At 51.1% G+C, this 16507-nt stretch overlaps 1 protein-coding gene across 2 annotated transcripts in view; it reads right to left on the bottom strand.

Moving 5' to 3' along the window:
* Positions 1-16507, bottom strand: part of LOC116955125 (BAI1-associated protein 3-like) — an 89891-nt gene that overhangs the window by 39762 nt on the left and 33622 nt on the right. For both annotated transcript variants that reach the window (XM_076052885.1, XM_076052883.1), the window contains 8 exons: positions 14491-14550; positions 12897-12963; positions 10496-10619; positions 9967-10011; positions 8748-8816; positions 7515-7608; positions 7088-7201; positions 368-460 (listed from right to left, as the gene is read on the bottom strand). In XM_076052885.1, coding sequence (XP_075909000.1) covers positions 368-460; positions 7088-7201; positions 7515-7608; positions 8748-8816; positions 9967-10011; positions 10496-10619; positions 12897-12963; positions 14491-14550 — 666 coding nt within the window. The remainder of the gene's footprint in view (positions 1-367; positions 461-7087; positions 7202-7514; positions 7609-8747; positions 8817-9966; positions 10012-10495; positions 10620-12896; positions 12964-14490; positions 14551-16507) is intronic.

Genomic DNA, 16507 nt, shown 5'->3' with positions numbered 1-16507 from the left:
GCACACACACAGCAGACATCATATACAGCACACACAGCACGCACACAGCACACACACAGCACGCACAGCACACACACAGCACACACACAGCACACATCATATACAGCACACACACGGCACACAAACAGCACACATATACAGCACACACACAGCACCCACACAGACCACGTGACCGCCATCCAACCCTCGACAGCCACCCGCCCTCCGCCGTGCATCACGGGCCGAGCGCGGAGCCTCGAACATCTGAAACTCGCGACAACATCGGAGGGGTCAGGCAGGGCAGTCGGTGGGGGGGCAAGGGGGGAAGGGGAGAGGGGTGGGGGTCACGGCCAATATGAGCGACAGCTGTGGACGCCGTCAAACTCACCACCGTCCTGTGCTCGTACTCGACGAAGGTGGAGAGAAGTTTCTCGAAGACGTCCACCTTGGACCCCCCCTGGGCGGACAGTGGTGTGTCTCTCTGCGCGCGCGACACAGACGGAGGGGGGAGCGGGCGCGCGAGAAGGGATCGATGGTTTATAACATGTACACTACACTATACACTACACTACTATACACTATACACTACACTACTATACACTACACACTACACTACTAGACACTACACTATACACTACACTACTATACACTACACTATACACTACACTACTATACACTACACTATACACTACACTACTCTACACTACACACTACACTACTAGACACTATACACTATACACTACACTATACACTACACTACTATACACTACACACTACACTACTAGACACTACACTATACACTACACTACTATACACTACACTACTAGACACTACACTATACACTACTATACACTATACTACTATACACTACACTATACACTACACTACTATACACTACACTACTAGACACTACACTATACACTCCACTACTAGACACTACACTATACACTACACTACTATACACTACTATACTATACACTACTATAGTATTGTGTTATTTGATTTTATTAATTTATTATTATATTCTCATTCTACGTGACTTTACACTACTATGCTTTAAACTGCTATACCATACCATGTCAAACCCATACGGTTTACCGCGTATTCTTGTACACTACACTATACACTACACTACTATACACTACACTACTATACACTACACTATACACTACTATACAATATACACTACACTACTATACACTACACTACTATACACTACACTATACACTACAATACTATACACTACACTGCACTACAATACACTACACTATACACTACACTACTATACACTACACTATACACTACACTACTATACACTGCTATACACTACACTACTATACACTGCTATACACTACACTATACACTACACTACTATACCATACCGTGTCAGCCCATAACAGTTTACCGCGTATTCTTGTACACTACACTATACACTACACTACTATACACTACTATACACTACACTACTATACACTACACTACTATACACTACACTACTATACACTACACTACTATACACTACACTATACACTACACTACTATACACTACACTATACACTACTATACCATACCGTGTCAACCCATATGGTTTACCCCGTATTCTTGTACACTACTCTATACACTACACTACTATACACTACACTATACACTACACTACTATACACTACACACTACATTATACACTACACTATAAACTATACTACACTATAAACTACACTAGACTATACACTTCACTAGACTATACACTACACTAGACTATACATTACACTAGACTACACTATACACTACACTACTATACCATACCGTGTCAACCCATACGGTTTACCGCGAATTCTTGTACACTACACTATGCACTACACTACTATACACTACACTACTATACACTACACTACTATACACTACACTACTATTACACTACACTACTATACACTACACTACTATACACTACTAACACTACTATACACTACACTACTATACACTACACTACTATACACTACTATACACTACACTACTATACACTACACTATACACTACTATACACTACACTACTATACACTACACTACTATACACTACTATACACTACACTACTATACACTACTATACACTACACTACTATACACTACACTACTATACACTACACTACTATACACTACACTACTATACACTACTATACACTACACTACTATACACTACACTACTATACACTACACTACTATACACTACTATACACTACACTACTATACACTACTATACACTACACTACTATACACTACACTACTATACACTACACTACTATACACTACACTATACACTACTATACCATACCGTGTCAACCCATACGGTTTATCGTGTATTCTTGTACAGGGGAATTGAGCTCTAACGTCAATACGGCGGCCAGACGTTTCAATACGGGCAACAAAAACAGTTTTAACAATCTGTTTGTGTTTCTCCCTTGTGACGGGACTTTGTAGGATGAACGTTGAGATGTATAAGGGGCACGGGGCGACCAATCAGATCTGAATATACAGCAGCAGGCGTCGTCTGGGACGGGATTGAACCCACGACCTCCTGCATACCAGGCGAGGTAGTTAACATCTCCTAGCCACTGTGATGATGATGACAGAGAGAAACGGGTAGACTCCAAATATACAGCAGGTGTCAGGGTCAGGATCGAACCCACGACTTCCTGCATACCAGGCGAGGTAGTTAACATCTCCTAGCCACCGTGATGATGATGATGACAGAGAGAGACACGCAGACTTCAAATCTACAGCAGCAGGTGTCAGGGTCAGGATCGAACCCACGACTTCCTGCACACCAGGCGAGGTAGTCAACATCTCCAGGCCACCGTGATGATGATGATGATGATGACAGAGAGAGACACGCAGACTTCAAATCTACAGCAGCAGTTGTCAGGGTCAGGATCGAACCCACGACCTCCTGTATACCAGGCGAGGTAGTTAACATCTCCCGGCCACCGAGGGGTCCCTTGCTGCTGCCGAGCCCCAAGAACGCTGAGGTCGGCGGACCACAGATCTCTTCCTCGTTCACATCCCCAAAGGCCCAGGGCATCAAGCGGGCAAGCGACAATCAGCACTCATATCTGCATTTACATATATATGTAAACAACCCTGAAACAAATTGTGATTTAAAGCTTTCGTGACTGCAGTAATTCATATTCTTAGCTCTTTCGGTAAAGTCACGTTGAAGGCAAACGATAAAATAATAAACATATGTTTTATATATATTTTAAATACCTGTTTTATATATATATATATTTTATTGTTTCCCTTCAACGTGACTTTACCGAAAGAGCTGGGAACATGAACCCTGAAACAGCCGGGAGGGCATTTCGCTCAGGCCCCGACGGTAAAGCGGTAAGGGGACTGCATCCCCGTAGGCTCGTGCTCCGCCTCCGAGGGCGAACGGGGACGCGGCCGCACGAAGCAACCAATTTGCCAAGAATTAACGGGCAATTTAAAGCAGCGAAAAAAAACAACAACAGCCAAACCCAGACCCCATCCACCACCCCCACGTGACGCACAGCGGATGCCCGATGGCGGCCCGTGGACCGGCTTTGCGCTTGCCAGACGGAGTGCACCGCCGACCGATGGCCGCGGTCGTCGCAGGCAACAGCCAAGGGCTCGCCACGGATCAACCGCGAAACTGTGACCCTTGGGGGGGGGGGGGGGGCGTCCGTAAATGACGTCACGAGATTTGGGACGATTTTTTTGCCCCCCCCTCCCTCCTCGTCAGACGGCGTCACAAAAAGTCAGACCTCCCCCCCCCCCTCCCTCAAATATGACGTCACAAAGCTCTGCGCCCCCCCCCCCCAAAAAAAATAATAAAACGTGCTTCAAATCGCTTTAAACTATTGTTGTCATTGTAGCGCGTATTTAATGTGGCGCTGCACTCTGATGTTGTAGGAGAAAACATTTATATAAAAGTCTATTTAATTAAGTAGAACGTGTTGTCTATATTTATTTAAAGTTGCGCATTTTGACGTGACGTCACATTTCTCAAACCCCCCCCACCCCCCCCCCCCCCCCCGTCGTCACACATCGTCACAAATGTCTGAGCCCCCTCACAGGTGAGTGACGTCATTTATGGACTGCCCCTTTGCCGATCTCGTCACAAAGAGCGATTCACCACGATCACGTGAACAACCCCGGTCATCCTCGCAGCAGGAGCAGCAGCGGCTTTTTTGGCTCAGCCGTCGTACAAAGACGGTGATCACCGCATCATCATCATCATCGCACGGCGCTTTCAGATGGCGCTTCCGCGGCCGTCTGGAACGTTCTTTCCTTCCGATATTGGGAAGCTGCCGGAGCTATGCAACTTTTAAATAATCATCATAATCATCGTCATCGTCCAGATTGTGGTCAGCTTGTCTTTCCCCTGCACCTACGATCAGCACAATTTGCTACGTATGGTGCTAAAGAAGTTAACAGACATACGTACATTGACACGCACAGAGAACCATAGGCTCACACAGAGACCCAGAGACTCACAGGAGAGACCCAAAGACTCACAGGAGAGACCATAGACTCACACAGAGACCCATAGACTCACAGGAGAGCCCCATAGACTCACGCAGAGACCCATAGACTCACACAGAGACCCATAGACTCACAGGAGAGACCCATAGACTCACACAGAGACCCAAAGACTCACTACAGAGACCCATAGACTCACACAGAGATATAGACTCACACAGAGATACATAGACTCACACAGAGACCCATAGACTCACACAGAGACCCAAAGACTCACTACAGAGACCCATAGACTCACACAGAGATACATAGACTCACACAGAGATACATAGACTCACACAGAGACCCATAGACTCACACAGAGACCCATAGACTCACACAGAGACCAAGAAACTCACACAGAGACCCAAAGACTCACTACAGAGACCCATAGACTCATACAGCGACCCATAGACTCACACCGAGACCCACAGACTCACACAGAGACCCATAGACTCACACAGAGACCCATAGACTCACACAGAGATACATAGACTCACACAGAGATACATAGACTCGCACAGAGATCCATAGACTCACTACAGAGACCCATAGACTTACACAGAGACCTATAAACTCACACAGAGACCCATAGACTCACACAGAGACCCATAGACTCACACAGAGACCCATAGACTCACAAAGAGACCCATAGACTTACTCAGAGACCTATAAACTCACACAGAGACCCATAGACTCACACAGAGACCCATAGACTCACACAGAGACACATAGACTCACACAGAGACACATAGTTTGTTGTCCTTCCCCCCGCCCACACCTCCTTTTAGCACAGTTTGCTACGTACTGTGTGGAAAAAGTTCAACGTACATACACCACCACGGCCACCACGCCGGATCTCTCGGCAGGGCCTGGCGCAAGGCCGGCTACAGAAAATTTACACCGGAGCCGCTGATCGAAGAATCTGGAGCCGAAATCAGTAAAACTTCGCAGCAACAACAACAACAAACAATATCCAGTGGGGGTGGACGAGTGAAGGCGGGGGGTGGTATCAGAAAATCGCTTGAAAAAATGTTATAAAAACTGTTGACCAAGAAGCGAATTGTGTGTGAGTGACCTGCAGTGCAGTGGTGGTTAAACACAATGTGGGTCAGTGAGTGCGTGGATGATTGAATTGGTGGTGAGTGCGTGGATGGGTGAGTAAGTGGGTGGGTGAGTGGGTGGGTCAGTGGGTGGGTGCGAGAGTGTGTGGGTGAGTGAGTGGGTGAGTGAGAGGGTTAGTGGGTGGGTCAGTGGGTGGGTGGGTGCGTGAGTGGGTGAGTGGGTGGGTGGGTGCGTGAGTGGGTGAGTGGGTGGGTGAGTGGGTGAGTGGGTGAGTGGGTGGGTGTTTGGGTGGGTGCGTGAGTGGGTGAGTGGGTGGGTGAGTGGGTGAGTGGGTGGGTGTTTGGGTGAGTGGGTGAGTGGGTGAGTGAGTGAGTGGGTGAGTGAGTGGGTGGGTGCGTGAGTGGGTGAGTTGGTGGGTGCGTGAGTGAGTGGGTAGGTGAGTGGGTGGGTGAGTGGATGAGTGGGTGAGTGGTTGAGTGGGTGGGTGCGTGAGTGGGTGAGTAAGTGAGTGGGTGAGCGTGTGGGTGAGTGAGTGGGTGAGTGGATGGGTAAGTAGCTGAGTGGGCGTGTGGGTGAGCGAGTGAGTGAGTGAGTGAGTTGGCGAGTGAGTGGGTGAGTGAGTGGGCGAGTGGATGGGTGAGTAGCTGGTTGGGCGTGTGGGCGAGTGAGTGGGCGAGTGAGTGGGTGAGCGGGTGGGTGAGTGAGTGGGCGAGTGAGTGGGTGAGTGGATGGGTGAGTGGATGGGTAAGTGGATGGGTGAATGGATGGGTGAGTAGCTGAGTGGGCATGTGGGTGAGCGAGTGAGTGGGTGAGTGAGTGGGTGCGTGAGTGGGTGAGCGGGTGGGTGAGTGATTGGGTGAGTGGATAGCTGAGTAGTTGAGTGGGCGTGTGGGTGAGTGAGTGAGCGAGTGAGTGGGTGAGCGAGTGGGCGAGTGGATGGGTGAGTAGCTAATGGGCATGTGGGTGAGCGAGTGAGTGAGTGGGTGAGTGAGTGGGCGAGTGAGTGGGTGAGCGGGTGGGCGAGTGGATGGGTGAGTGGATGGTTGAGTAGCTGAGTGGGCGTTTGAGTGAGCGAGTGAGTGGATGGTTGAGTAGCTGAGTGAGCGAGTGAGTGGGCGAGTGAGTGAGTGAGTGGGTGAGCGGGTGGGCGAGTGGGTGGGTGAGTGGACGGGTGAGTGAGTGGGTGAGTGAGTGGGCGAACGAGTGGGGCGAACGAGTGGGCGAGCGAATGGGCGAGTGAGTGGGTGAGTGGACGGGTGAGTAGTTGAGCGGTGCGTGCGAGACGAGACGGTCGGCGTCTGGTAGAAGCCGAGTTCCCAAAGCGGCCGGAAGAATCAACGAGCGACAGATTCACGACGGTGTGAAGGGGGGGGGGGGGTTGGTGGGGTACCGTGACCGCGGTCTTAGCTATAGAAGAGCCATGAGGAGGGGACTGGCCGCTGGTGGGTGAGCGGAGTGAATGGGCAGGGGGGGGGGGGGGCGAGGGGTGAGGGTGGGGGGGCAGTACCCGGCTGGTGATGAAGGACACGGAGACGCTGACCTCTCCGCTCACGAGCGAGCGGTCCGAGCGTGGCTCCAGTTTCAACCACACCTCTTGGGACTGCACAGGCAGATCCTGCACGTGGAGACGACATGGGGGAGGGGCGGGGGGGTCACGGGGGTCACGGGTGGACGAGGAATTTAGTAGAGACAGGGAGCTCTGGAATACGAGGACGTTGGTGGACGTGGGGGTGGGATCGTTGGTAAAGTTGTTGTTAAGTTTGCTGTTGTCGTTGAGGTTGCTGTTGTTAAGGTTGCCGTTAAGGCTGTTGCCAATGTTGCTGTTGAGATTGTTGTCAATGTTGTTGAGGTTGTTGTTGCGATCGTTAACGGTGTTGTGAACGTTGTTGTTGTTTGTTTGTTGTTGTTGTTGTTGACGGGGCTCTCGCCTGCAGAGAGAGCGACACTTGGCCTAGGAAGTCGTCGCGACGTGAGAGCTTCCCGGCCGTGCGGTCCTCACGGAGACGCTTCACCGCCTGCTTCACCCACCTGGGGGGCACACGTGGTGGGGGGGGGGGCACGTGGTGGGGGGGGGCACGTGGTGGGGGGGACACGTGTTGGAGGGGGACACGTGGTGTGTGGGGCGGACCATATTGTGTTGGAACACTTCACGTTGAACATACGGAGTGGAACACTCGAGGGACCTCTGTGTGACGGTGTGTGTATGAGATTGTGTGTTTGTCCGGCAAAACAACCCCCTACCTCCTCGCGGTGCCGGACGCGCAACGCTGTCGTGGACAGTGCTGTGGGGGGTGAGGGCCAATTCCGATTGGCCTTTCCCCTCATGGCGTCTGTGACCACCACAGCGGCTAAATGGGGGCTCTGGACGTGGGTGAGGGGCTGGTAACCCCACCACCTTCAATTAATTACCACTAAACCACGACTGAAATATCTAACGAATAAGCTTGTGCCGGAGGCCCCGGGGGACAGGCGTCTATGACGTCTCCTGGCCAAACCCCACTTGGCGGAGCCAGGAGACTGAATCCTTACCCTCGGGGCTCCTCCAGAAACAACGAAAAACCACTACGTATGGCCCCGTGGAATGTTCAAACGCTCACTGCGGAGGAGAGGCTGCCACTCCTCTGCCGGGAGCTGGACCGGTACCGCCTGGATCTCTGTGACTGTGTGTGTGTGTGACTGTGTGTGTGTGTGTCTGTGTGTGCGTGTCTGTGTGTGTATGTCAGTGTGTGTGTGTGGGGAGCGAAAGTGTCGCGGTTAGTGCGCTGCGCTATGAACCTGGCGACTCGGGTTCGATTCCCGCTCACGGCCAACACCAGTGACGATTATCTGAACCGGTCCCGGGCCTCCCCTAGGTCGACTCAGCCTCAAATGAGTACTTGGTGCGGTGCGTAAACATCGCCACTAAGGAGACAAAGGCGGTCGGGCGTGGTGCTGGCCACCCACCCCCTCGTGTACCGATCCGGCCTTCATAGGTGCTGCTCGCTAACAGCACTTGCCCCTACAGTCTGTTAAGGCTATACGGGGGATCATTGTCTTTGATCTTTGTGTGTGTGTGCCTGGCACAAGCGTCGTGGTGACGTCACCGCCACTTAGTGGCGAATGGCGGTTCTTGTTGTTGTTGTTGTGTGCATTCTGCAGATGCCTGCGCCGCCCGTCGGCCCTCTCACCGCTGGAGGCGCCGTGCGCTGCTCAGCTTGGTCAGCATGCGCACGAGAGAGTTCCCACTCTGCTGGTTCCTGGGGGGGCACGCAGCGGACGGGCGACGTGAGTGGGGGCCACGTGGTCATACAGAAGTCACCCCCCGCAATCTCCTCCACTCTCCACCTCATCACTCTCCTCCTCCTCCTCTACTCTGCACCTCATCACCCTTCTCCTCCTCTACCCACGTGATGGAAGATCGATGTTAGTAGTTGAATCTACGTCTCTCTGTAACCTCTACCCAGGTGATGGAAGATCAATGTTAGTAGATTAATCTACGTGTCTCTGTAACCTCTACCCAGGTGATGGAAGATCAATGTTAGTAGATTAATCTCCGTGTCTCTGTAACTTCTACCCAGGTGATGGAAAATCAATGTTAGTAGATGAATCTACGTCTCTCTGTAACGTCTACCCAGTTGATGGAAGATCGATATTAATAGATGAATCTCCGTGTCTCTGCAACCTCTACCCAGGTGATGGAAAATCGATGTTAGTAGATGAATCTTCGTGTCTCTGTAACTTCTACCCAGGTGATGGAAGATCGATGTTAGTAGTTGAATCTACGTGTCTCTGTAACCTCTACCCAGGTAATAGAAGATCAATGTTAGTGGATTAATCTACGTGTCTCTGTAACCTCTACCCAGGTGATGGAAGATCGATCTTAGTAGATGAATCTCCGTGTCTCTGTAACCTCTACCCAGCTGATGGAAGATCGATATTAGTAGATTAATTTACGTGTCTCTGTAACCTCTACCCAGGTGATGGAAGATCCATGTTAGTAGATTAATCTACGTGTCTCTGTAACCTCTACCCAGGTAATAGAAGATCAATGTTAGTGGATTAATCTACGTGTCTCTGTAACCTCTACCCAGGTGATGGAAGATCGATCTTAGTAGATGAATCTCCGTGTCTCTGTAACCTCTACCCAGCTGATGGAAGATCGATATTAGTAGATTAATTTACATGTCTCTGTAACCTCTACCCAGGTGATGGAAGATCCATGTTAGTAGATTAATCTACGTGTCTCTGTAACTTCTACCCAGGTGATGGAAGATCAATGTTAGTAAATGAATCTACGTGTCTCTGTAACCTCTACCCAGGTGATGGAAGATCAATGTTAGTAGATTAATCTACGTGTCTCTGTAACCTCTACTCAGGTGGTAGAGGATAGAGAGGCTGCTCACTCACCATACATTGAGCACCAGAGCCTGGCTGTCTGAATTCTCCAGGTCGCTGAGAGGAAAAGAGGAAGGTCAAAAGGTGACTGTGCAATATCACTAATTCTCAAGATCCTCTTAGAGAATTAGTAATAAACAGAGACGCATAAAGACCAATAGAAACTCACATACCAACCCGTAGAGACCCACACACTGACATAAAGACCCATAGACTCACATAGAGACCCATAAACTCGCATACAGACCCGCAGTACGTAGACTCACACAGAGACCCATAGACTCACACAGAGACCCATACACTCACATAGAGAATGATAGACTCACATAGAGACCAAGAGACTCCCATACAAAACCCGTGACCTCCTGCATACCAAGCGAAGGAGTTAACATCTCGCCACCGCGGTACGGCGCCCCTAGCGAAAGATCAAGAGGTCATCGCGATACCCAGTGTGGGGGGCGGAGGGGGGGGAGGGGGTTGGTGGTGTCGGGGGGGGGGGGGCAGGGGAAGTGTGAGGAGGGGGGGGGGTGCTGCTGCGTACATGATGAACGTCTGTTTCCACGTCGGCTGGGGCCCTTCCCTGACGGCGCTCCGTTGCAGGCCGCCCGCGTCACTCGCCTCCGCCTGCCTCCCCAGGCACAGCGTCACGTACGGCCGGCTGGGGCCTGCGGGCGATATGGGGGGGGGGGGGGGCAGGGGATGGGGGGGGGCGCAGGGGGTGGGGGGTAAGGGAGAAAAAACTTGGTACCCTTTTTCCACCGCCACACCCGTGCCAGCTGAAGGCCCTTACGGTCCTGATGGTTTTTCCACCGCCACTTCCGAGCCAGCAAAATGCCCTCATGGTCCTGATGGTTATTCCACCGCTACTGCCGATCCAGCACGAGACCCTGACGGTCTGGGTGGTTTTTACACTGCCATACCCAAGCCAGCCCGAGTGTGTATATATATAACTCCATGTGTCTCTATGAGTCTCTGTGTACCTCTGTGCATCTCTGTGTGTCTCTATGGGTTCATGTTATGATCCAGGGTCTGGGTGGCATCGCCGCACCGATGATCACTGTGGGGGGAGCCGTGTTACGAACCCCGACGGCCGTCGGTGAAGAGTGACCAGGGTCGAGATCAGAATATTTATTTACACTGGAGGAAGGAATCCGATGAGTTGTGAAGCTTTTTTTTTCCACCGCTGCCACGCGGGGACGACGGGAGGACAATTTAGAAAGCCAACTTTTAAATCCGGGGCCGGAAAACAATCAAATCATACATTTGTAGATCGAGATTCGTAAGCAAAACGGTCGGCCGATAAACGGTGACGATCCGTCGCCTTAAAATACCTCCCAAACCAGTCTGTTTGTATTGTTTTTGACGATGTTCCTGTTTACGCTCAAAATCGGCAGCTTCCTCTAACTTGAGGCCAGGCGAGCGGAAAGATGACGCGGAAAAAGGAGGTTCGCAGCCTTAGCGAAGGGGGCGGAGGGGGGGCACGGAGGACATATAGCTACAAAGACAAAGATCCCCCGTATAGCCTCAACAGACTGTCAGGGCAAGTGATGTTAATAACGAGTAGCACTTCCGAAGACATAGACACAAAGACAAAGACCCCCCGTACAGCCTCAGCAGACTGCCGGGGCAAGTGCTGGGATAGCGAGTAACACCTACGAAGACAAAGACACAAAGACCCCCCGTATAACCTCAACAGACTGCTGGGGCAAGTGCTGTTTGTAGTGAGTAGCAGCACCCTATGAAGGCCAGCACTGTGGCACACACGAGGGGGTGGGTGGCCAGGACCACCACGGCCGGCCACCTTTGTCTCCCCAGTAGCGATGTTTACAACACAAAGGAGGCCCAGGACCGTGTTCAGAAAATTGCCAATGGTGTAGGTGGGCGTGAGCGGAAATCCAACTCGGCTCGCCGGGTTGATAGCGGTAACGCGCTAACAGCTACCACACTACCGCTCACCCCTCCACCTACCCCCCACCGCCCCCAACACCACAAGCACCACATGCAGCGGGCGACTTTGCGCACCAACGTCGTTGGTCACAGTGAACCGAAAACAAATTGCGTTATCGCACGCGTGGACGTGTCCAGATGTGGGACCCCCCCATGCTGCCCACCGTAGGATTTCCCTGTCCAGATGTGGGACCCCCCCATGCTGCCCACCGTAGGATTTCCCTGTTCAGATGTGGGACCCCCCCATGCTGCCCACCGTAGGATTTCCCTGTTCAGATGTGGGACCCCCCACTCTGCCGCTGCTCATTCCGCAAGGAATCCACTGGGAGTTATGCACTTTTAAATAATCTCGACTGAACACCTAATTTCCTTATAACTGTGTTTTGTGTTTAGTTTGTTTTTCGCTCACTACACTTGCCACTTGGCCCTGCGAGCGAGGCATCAGTCTGCCAGTCGATGTTGACTACGGTGCCTGGTGATGAATAGATCATTAACTCGAGGGCCCGGACGACCTGGCCTCCCCCCCCCCGCTCCCTCCCCCCCTGCCCCCCCCCCCCCTCAGCCGCGCTCGCAGTGTCGGATGAAGCTAGTGGGGGTGCCTGTAGCAAATGTTATAAAGGGGCCCTAAATACAAAAAAAAACACAAATATTAAAACACGAATGATTAACATGCATAGTAAAGGAATTGTATTTATTTTTCATTTGCTACACAGTCAGATAATAAGACAAATCGCTAACCTTAAACACCCAGTCGTTCGTAAAAAAAAGTTTAAGGGCAGTATAGTACTATAGTAATAGAGCAAGTTGCAGAATCACCGAACCGGAATTGATAGCTTGAAAACATTTAGCGCGGGGCCCTTGAAAACCCGGGGCCCGTAGCTACTGCATAAGTACCTATGCTTATGTAGTTGCTACTACATATGTAGCTACTACACATGTGGCTACTTTAGCTACTAGGATTATTATCCGGCACCGCGCGTTCGGAGCTTCCTCACCGTCCACGCTCTTGTTCTGTAACCCGGCCGCCCCTCCCAGGAGCAGCCGCACTTTGAAAACTGGAGCCTGAGATTGGGGGGCGGGGGAGAGGTGGGGAGACAAAGGCGGTCGGGCGTGGTGGTGGTGGTGGTGGTGGTAGTGGTGGTGGTGTTGGCCACCCACCTCCCTCGCTCGTGTGTTCCGACCTTCTGAGTCGGTCCCGGGCCTCCCCTAGGTCGACTCAGCCTCAAATGAGTACCTGGTGAGGTGTGTAGTAAAACATCGCCACTGGGGAGACAAAGGCGGTCGGGCGTGGTTCTGCCCGCACACCCCCCTTCGTGTGCTGCGCCGGCTTTAATAGGTGCTCGCTAACAGCACTTGCCCCATCGGTCTGTTAAGGCTATACGCAGGGGAATCTTTGTCTTTCTCCTGTATGTATGTGCGGGGAGCGGTGGTGCAGCGGTTAGCGCACCGCGCTATGAAGCCATCCCCGAACCGAGTCCGATTCCCCCGGCTAACATCGGCGGCGAGTGGATCTCTGCAGCAATCTGTCCTGCCCACCTTCAACCAACGTGCACTAACTGGCCTGGTGAAGTATGGTCAAACATACAAACCACCCTCCCCCCCCCACTAAACGCTCACCCCCACCCTTGGCCGACACGGTGTAGGTCAAGGCCTTAATCCAGCAGTGAAGTGGCAAAACGGCTGTACTCTTTGGTAAAGTAAAAAAACAACAAAAAAATTCACGACATTTCGGCCACAACACAAGTGGCCTTCATCGGGTGAAGGGACCGTGCTGTCATGAGGACAGCGTTGGAGTGAAAACAGCCAAGCCCAGGTAGCGTCCTCTAAGCTAAAAAAAAAACGGCTGTAACTTACATAGACACTTGATGTCATTTCACCCAGCAGCGTTTCACTTGCGAGAACTCGTTTGGAGGGTCAGAGGTCAATTCCTTCGTGACAGGTTGGGTGGCGATGTCGCAGCGTTGGCAACTCGCTGCGACGATCGTTCTATGATTGCCACTTTTTTTATTTTATTTTACCAGGTGGAAGGCCTCACTGAGCTATATAACTCTCGTTTTCAGAAGCGACCTGGCCCATCACAAATGATATTATCATCATCGTCGTCATGTGGACATTCATAGCAGCCCAATTACTCTTAAACGCACGTTTATAAATGTGACGGGGGGGGGGGAATCCACGTGAACCACGGGGAGAGAGAGAGACATACAAGCTTCAAATATACAGCAGCAGGCATCGTCAAGCGTCGAGATCGAACCCACAACCTCCTGTGTACCAGGCGAGGTAGTTAACATCTCCTAGCCACCGGGATGATGATGATGAGAGAGACACGCAAACTCCAAATATATAGCAGGCGTCAGGGTCGGCATCGTACCCACGATCTCCTGTGTACCACGCGAGGTAGTCAACATCTCCTAGCCACCGTGATGATGATGAGAGAGGCATGTAAGCTCCAAATATAACAGGCATCATCAAGGGCCGGGATCAAACCCACGACCTCCTGTATACCAGGCGAGGTAGTCAACATCTCGTAGCCACCGTGGCTCCCCAACTAATAGTGATGGCAATGTAGCGAAGGGTCACCTTCCTCACCTTGGCATTATTGACGCTGTCCAGCGCTGCCTGCATGACTTCAGTGCTGCAGCCGAATGCCTGTGCGAGGACACGCGGCAAAGACACACAGGGGAAAAAGGTCACCCGTATAGCCCAAGACCAGGCTGTTGGGGGCAAGTGCTGCTCGCGAGTAGCTCCCTGCGAAGGCTGGCACGGTACACGAGGGTGCGGAGTGGGCAGCGCCACGTCCCGCCTGGCCACCTTTGTCTCCACTAGCGGCGGTGTTTACTGCACACCGCACCAGGTGCTCAACTTGAGGCTGAGTCGACCACGTGATAAAATACACAGGCATACAGAGAACGAAGACAAGACACCTCCGAAAAGCCTGAACAGGCTATTGGGGAAAGTGCTGCTAGCGAGCACCTATGAAGGCCGGAGCGGCACACGAGGGTGTGGGTGGCCAGCACCACACTCGGCCGCCTTTGTCTTCCTCGTGGCGATGTTTACACACCGCACCGGGTACTCATTTGAGTCTGAGTCGACCTAGGGACCCATACACTCGCACACAGACACCCAGATCTGGGATTGAACACAGGACCCTTAATCACTGGAGAGACACCGAACCAGGAACTGAAACGAGGCCCTTGGATTCCAGAGAAATACCGCGGCCAGAAATTGAACACAGACCCTTAAAATATGGAGACACTCGAACCAGGGAACTGAAACTAGACGCTTCATCGCCAGAGAAATGCTGAGACCGGGAATTGGACCCAGCACCCTTAAAATATGGAGAGACACCCAGACCAGAAATTTAACGCAGACAAACGGTTAATCTCTGGAGAGAAACCCAGCCCATGAATTGAACCCAGATGCTGAATCTAAAAACAGGAACTGAAACTGGACCCTTAATTTCCAGAGATATACCAAAATCAGGGATTGAGCCCAGGCTCTCAATATACGGAGAGACACCCAGACCAGGAATTTAATCCAGACGGTTAATCTCTGGAGAGAAACTCATCCCATGAATTGAACCCAGATGCTGAATCTAAAAACAGGAACTGAAACTGGACCCTTAATTTCCAGAGAAATACCAAAATCAGGGATTGAGCCCAGGCTCTCAATATACGGAGAGACACCCAGACCAGGAGTTGAACCCAGATCTTTAAAATATTGAGAGACACCCATACCAGGATTTTAACCCATGTGCCCACGTGGCAAGAAAGTTCCAACAACAGGCGGTACAAACACGCGATGGGAGCTCAAGGTACGAGAGAAGCAAACAAATATCCCAAGCAAATACAAATACACCACTAAACCATCCCCATCCTACCAGGCAAAGCCCTGCTGATGCATCAGCGGAATCGTTAGAAGCGACCTGGCCACAAAGGGCAGCTCAACGAAGTGGGCCCCGTCGTTTGGACATTTAGAAGAGGTCAAATGAATCGAAATCACCTTTCGATTTGAAGCTTTCGTGACTGCAAGGATTCATCTGCTTTGGTTCTTTCGGTAAAGTCACCACCACGTAGAATGAGAATAAAATAATAAATTGATGAAATAAAATAACACAATAACATTCTCACGACGTTTCGGCCACAACACAAGCGGCCTTCATCAGGTGAAGGAACGAGACTGTCTCGAGGACAGCGCTGGAGCGAGGCAGTCTCGTCCCTTCACCTGATGAAGGCCACTTGTGTTGTGGCCGAAACGTCGTGAGAATTTTATTGTGTTATTTTATTTTATTATTTTATTCTCATTCTACGTGGTGACTTTACCGAAAGAACCAAAGAAGACGAAATCATCTCAATGCGCGTTTCTATATCCGAGGGCTCTGGGGGCCTGGGGATTTGATCGGCGTCACAATCACGGAAACGGGAACATTTGCATTACACGTTTCATGGAAATTGAGAGGTCGTGAGTTTGCGAGTTTAACAGGGAAATGAATAACATAAAAAAAAACCGGGACGTTGCGTACGAGACGGTGGATGAAAGTGGTAGAAGGAAACAAATTTCAAAGGCGGAAGAGAAAAATGAGGAATTGAAAAGGCTCCCCGAAAAG

Source organism: Petromyzon marinus, chromosome 58, assembly GCF_048934315.1.
Source record: "Petromyzon marinus isolate PM22_M1 ecotype Great Lakes invasive population chromosome 58, UKy_Petmar_22M1.pri1.0, whole genome shotgun sequence".
NCBI lineage: Eukaryota > Metazoa > Chordata > Hyperoartia > Petromyzontiformes > Petromyzontidae > Petromyzon > Petromyzon marinus.
The sequence above is the reverse complement of the archived record's forward strand: the minus strand, read 5'-3'. Positions and strand labels throughout refer to the sequence as shown.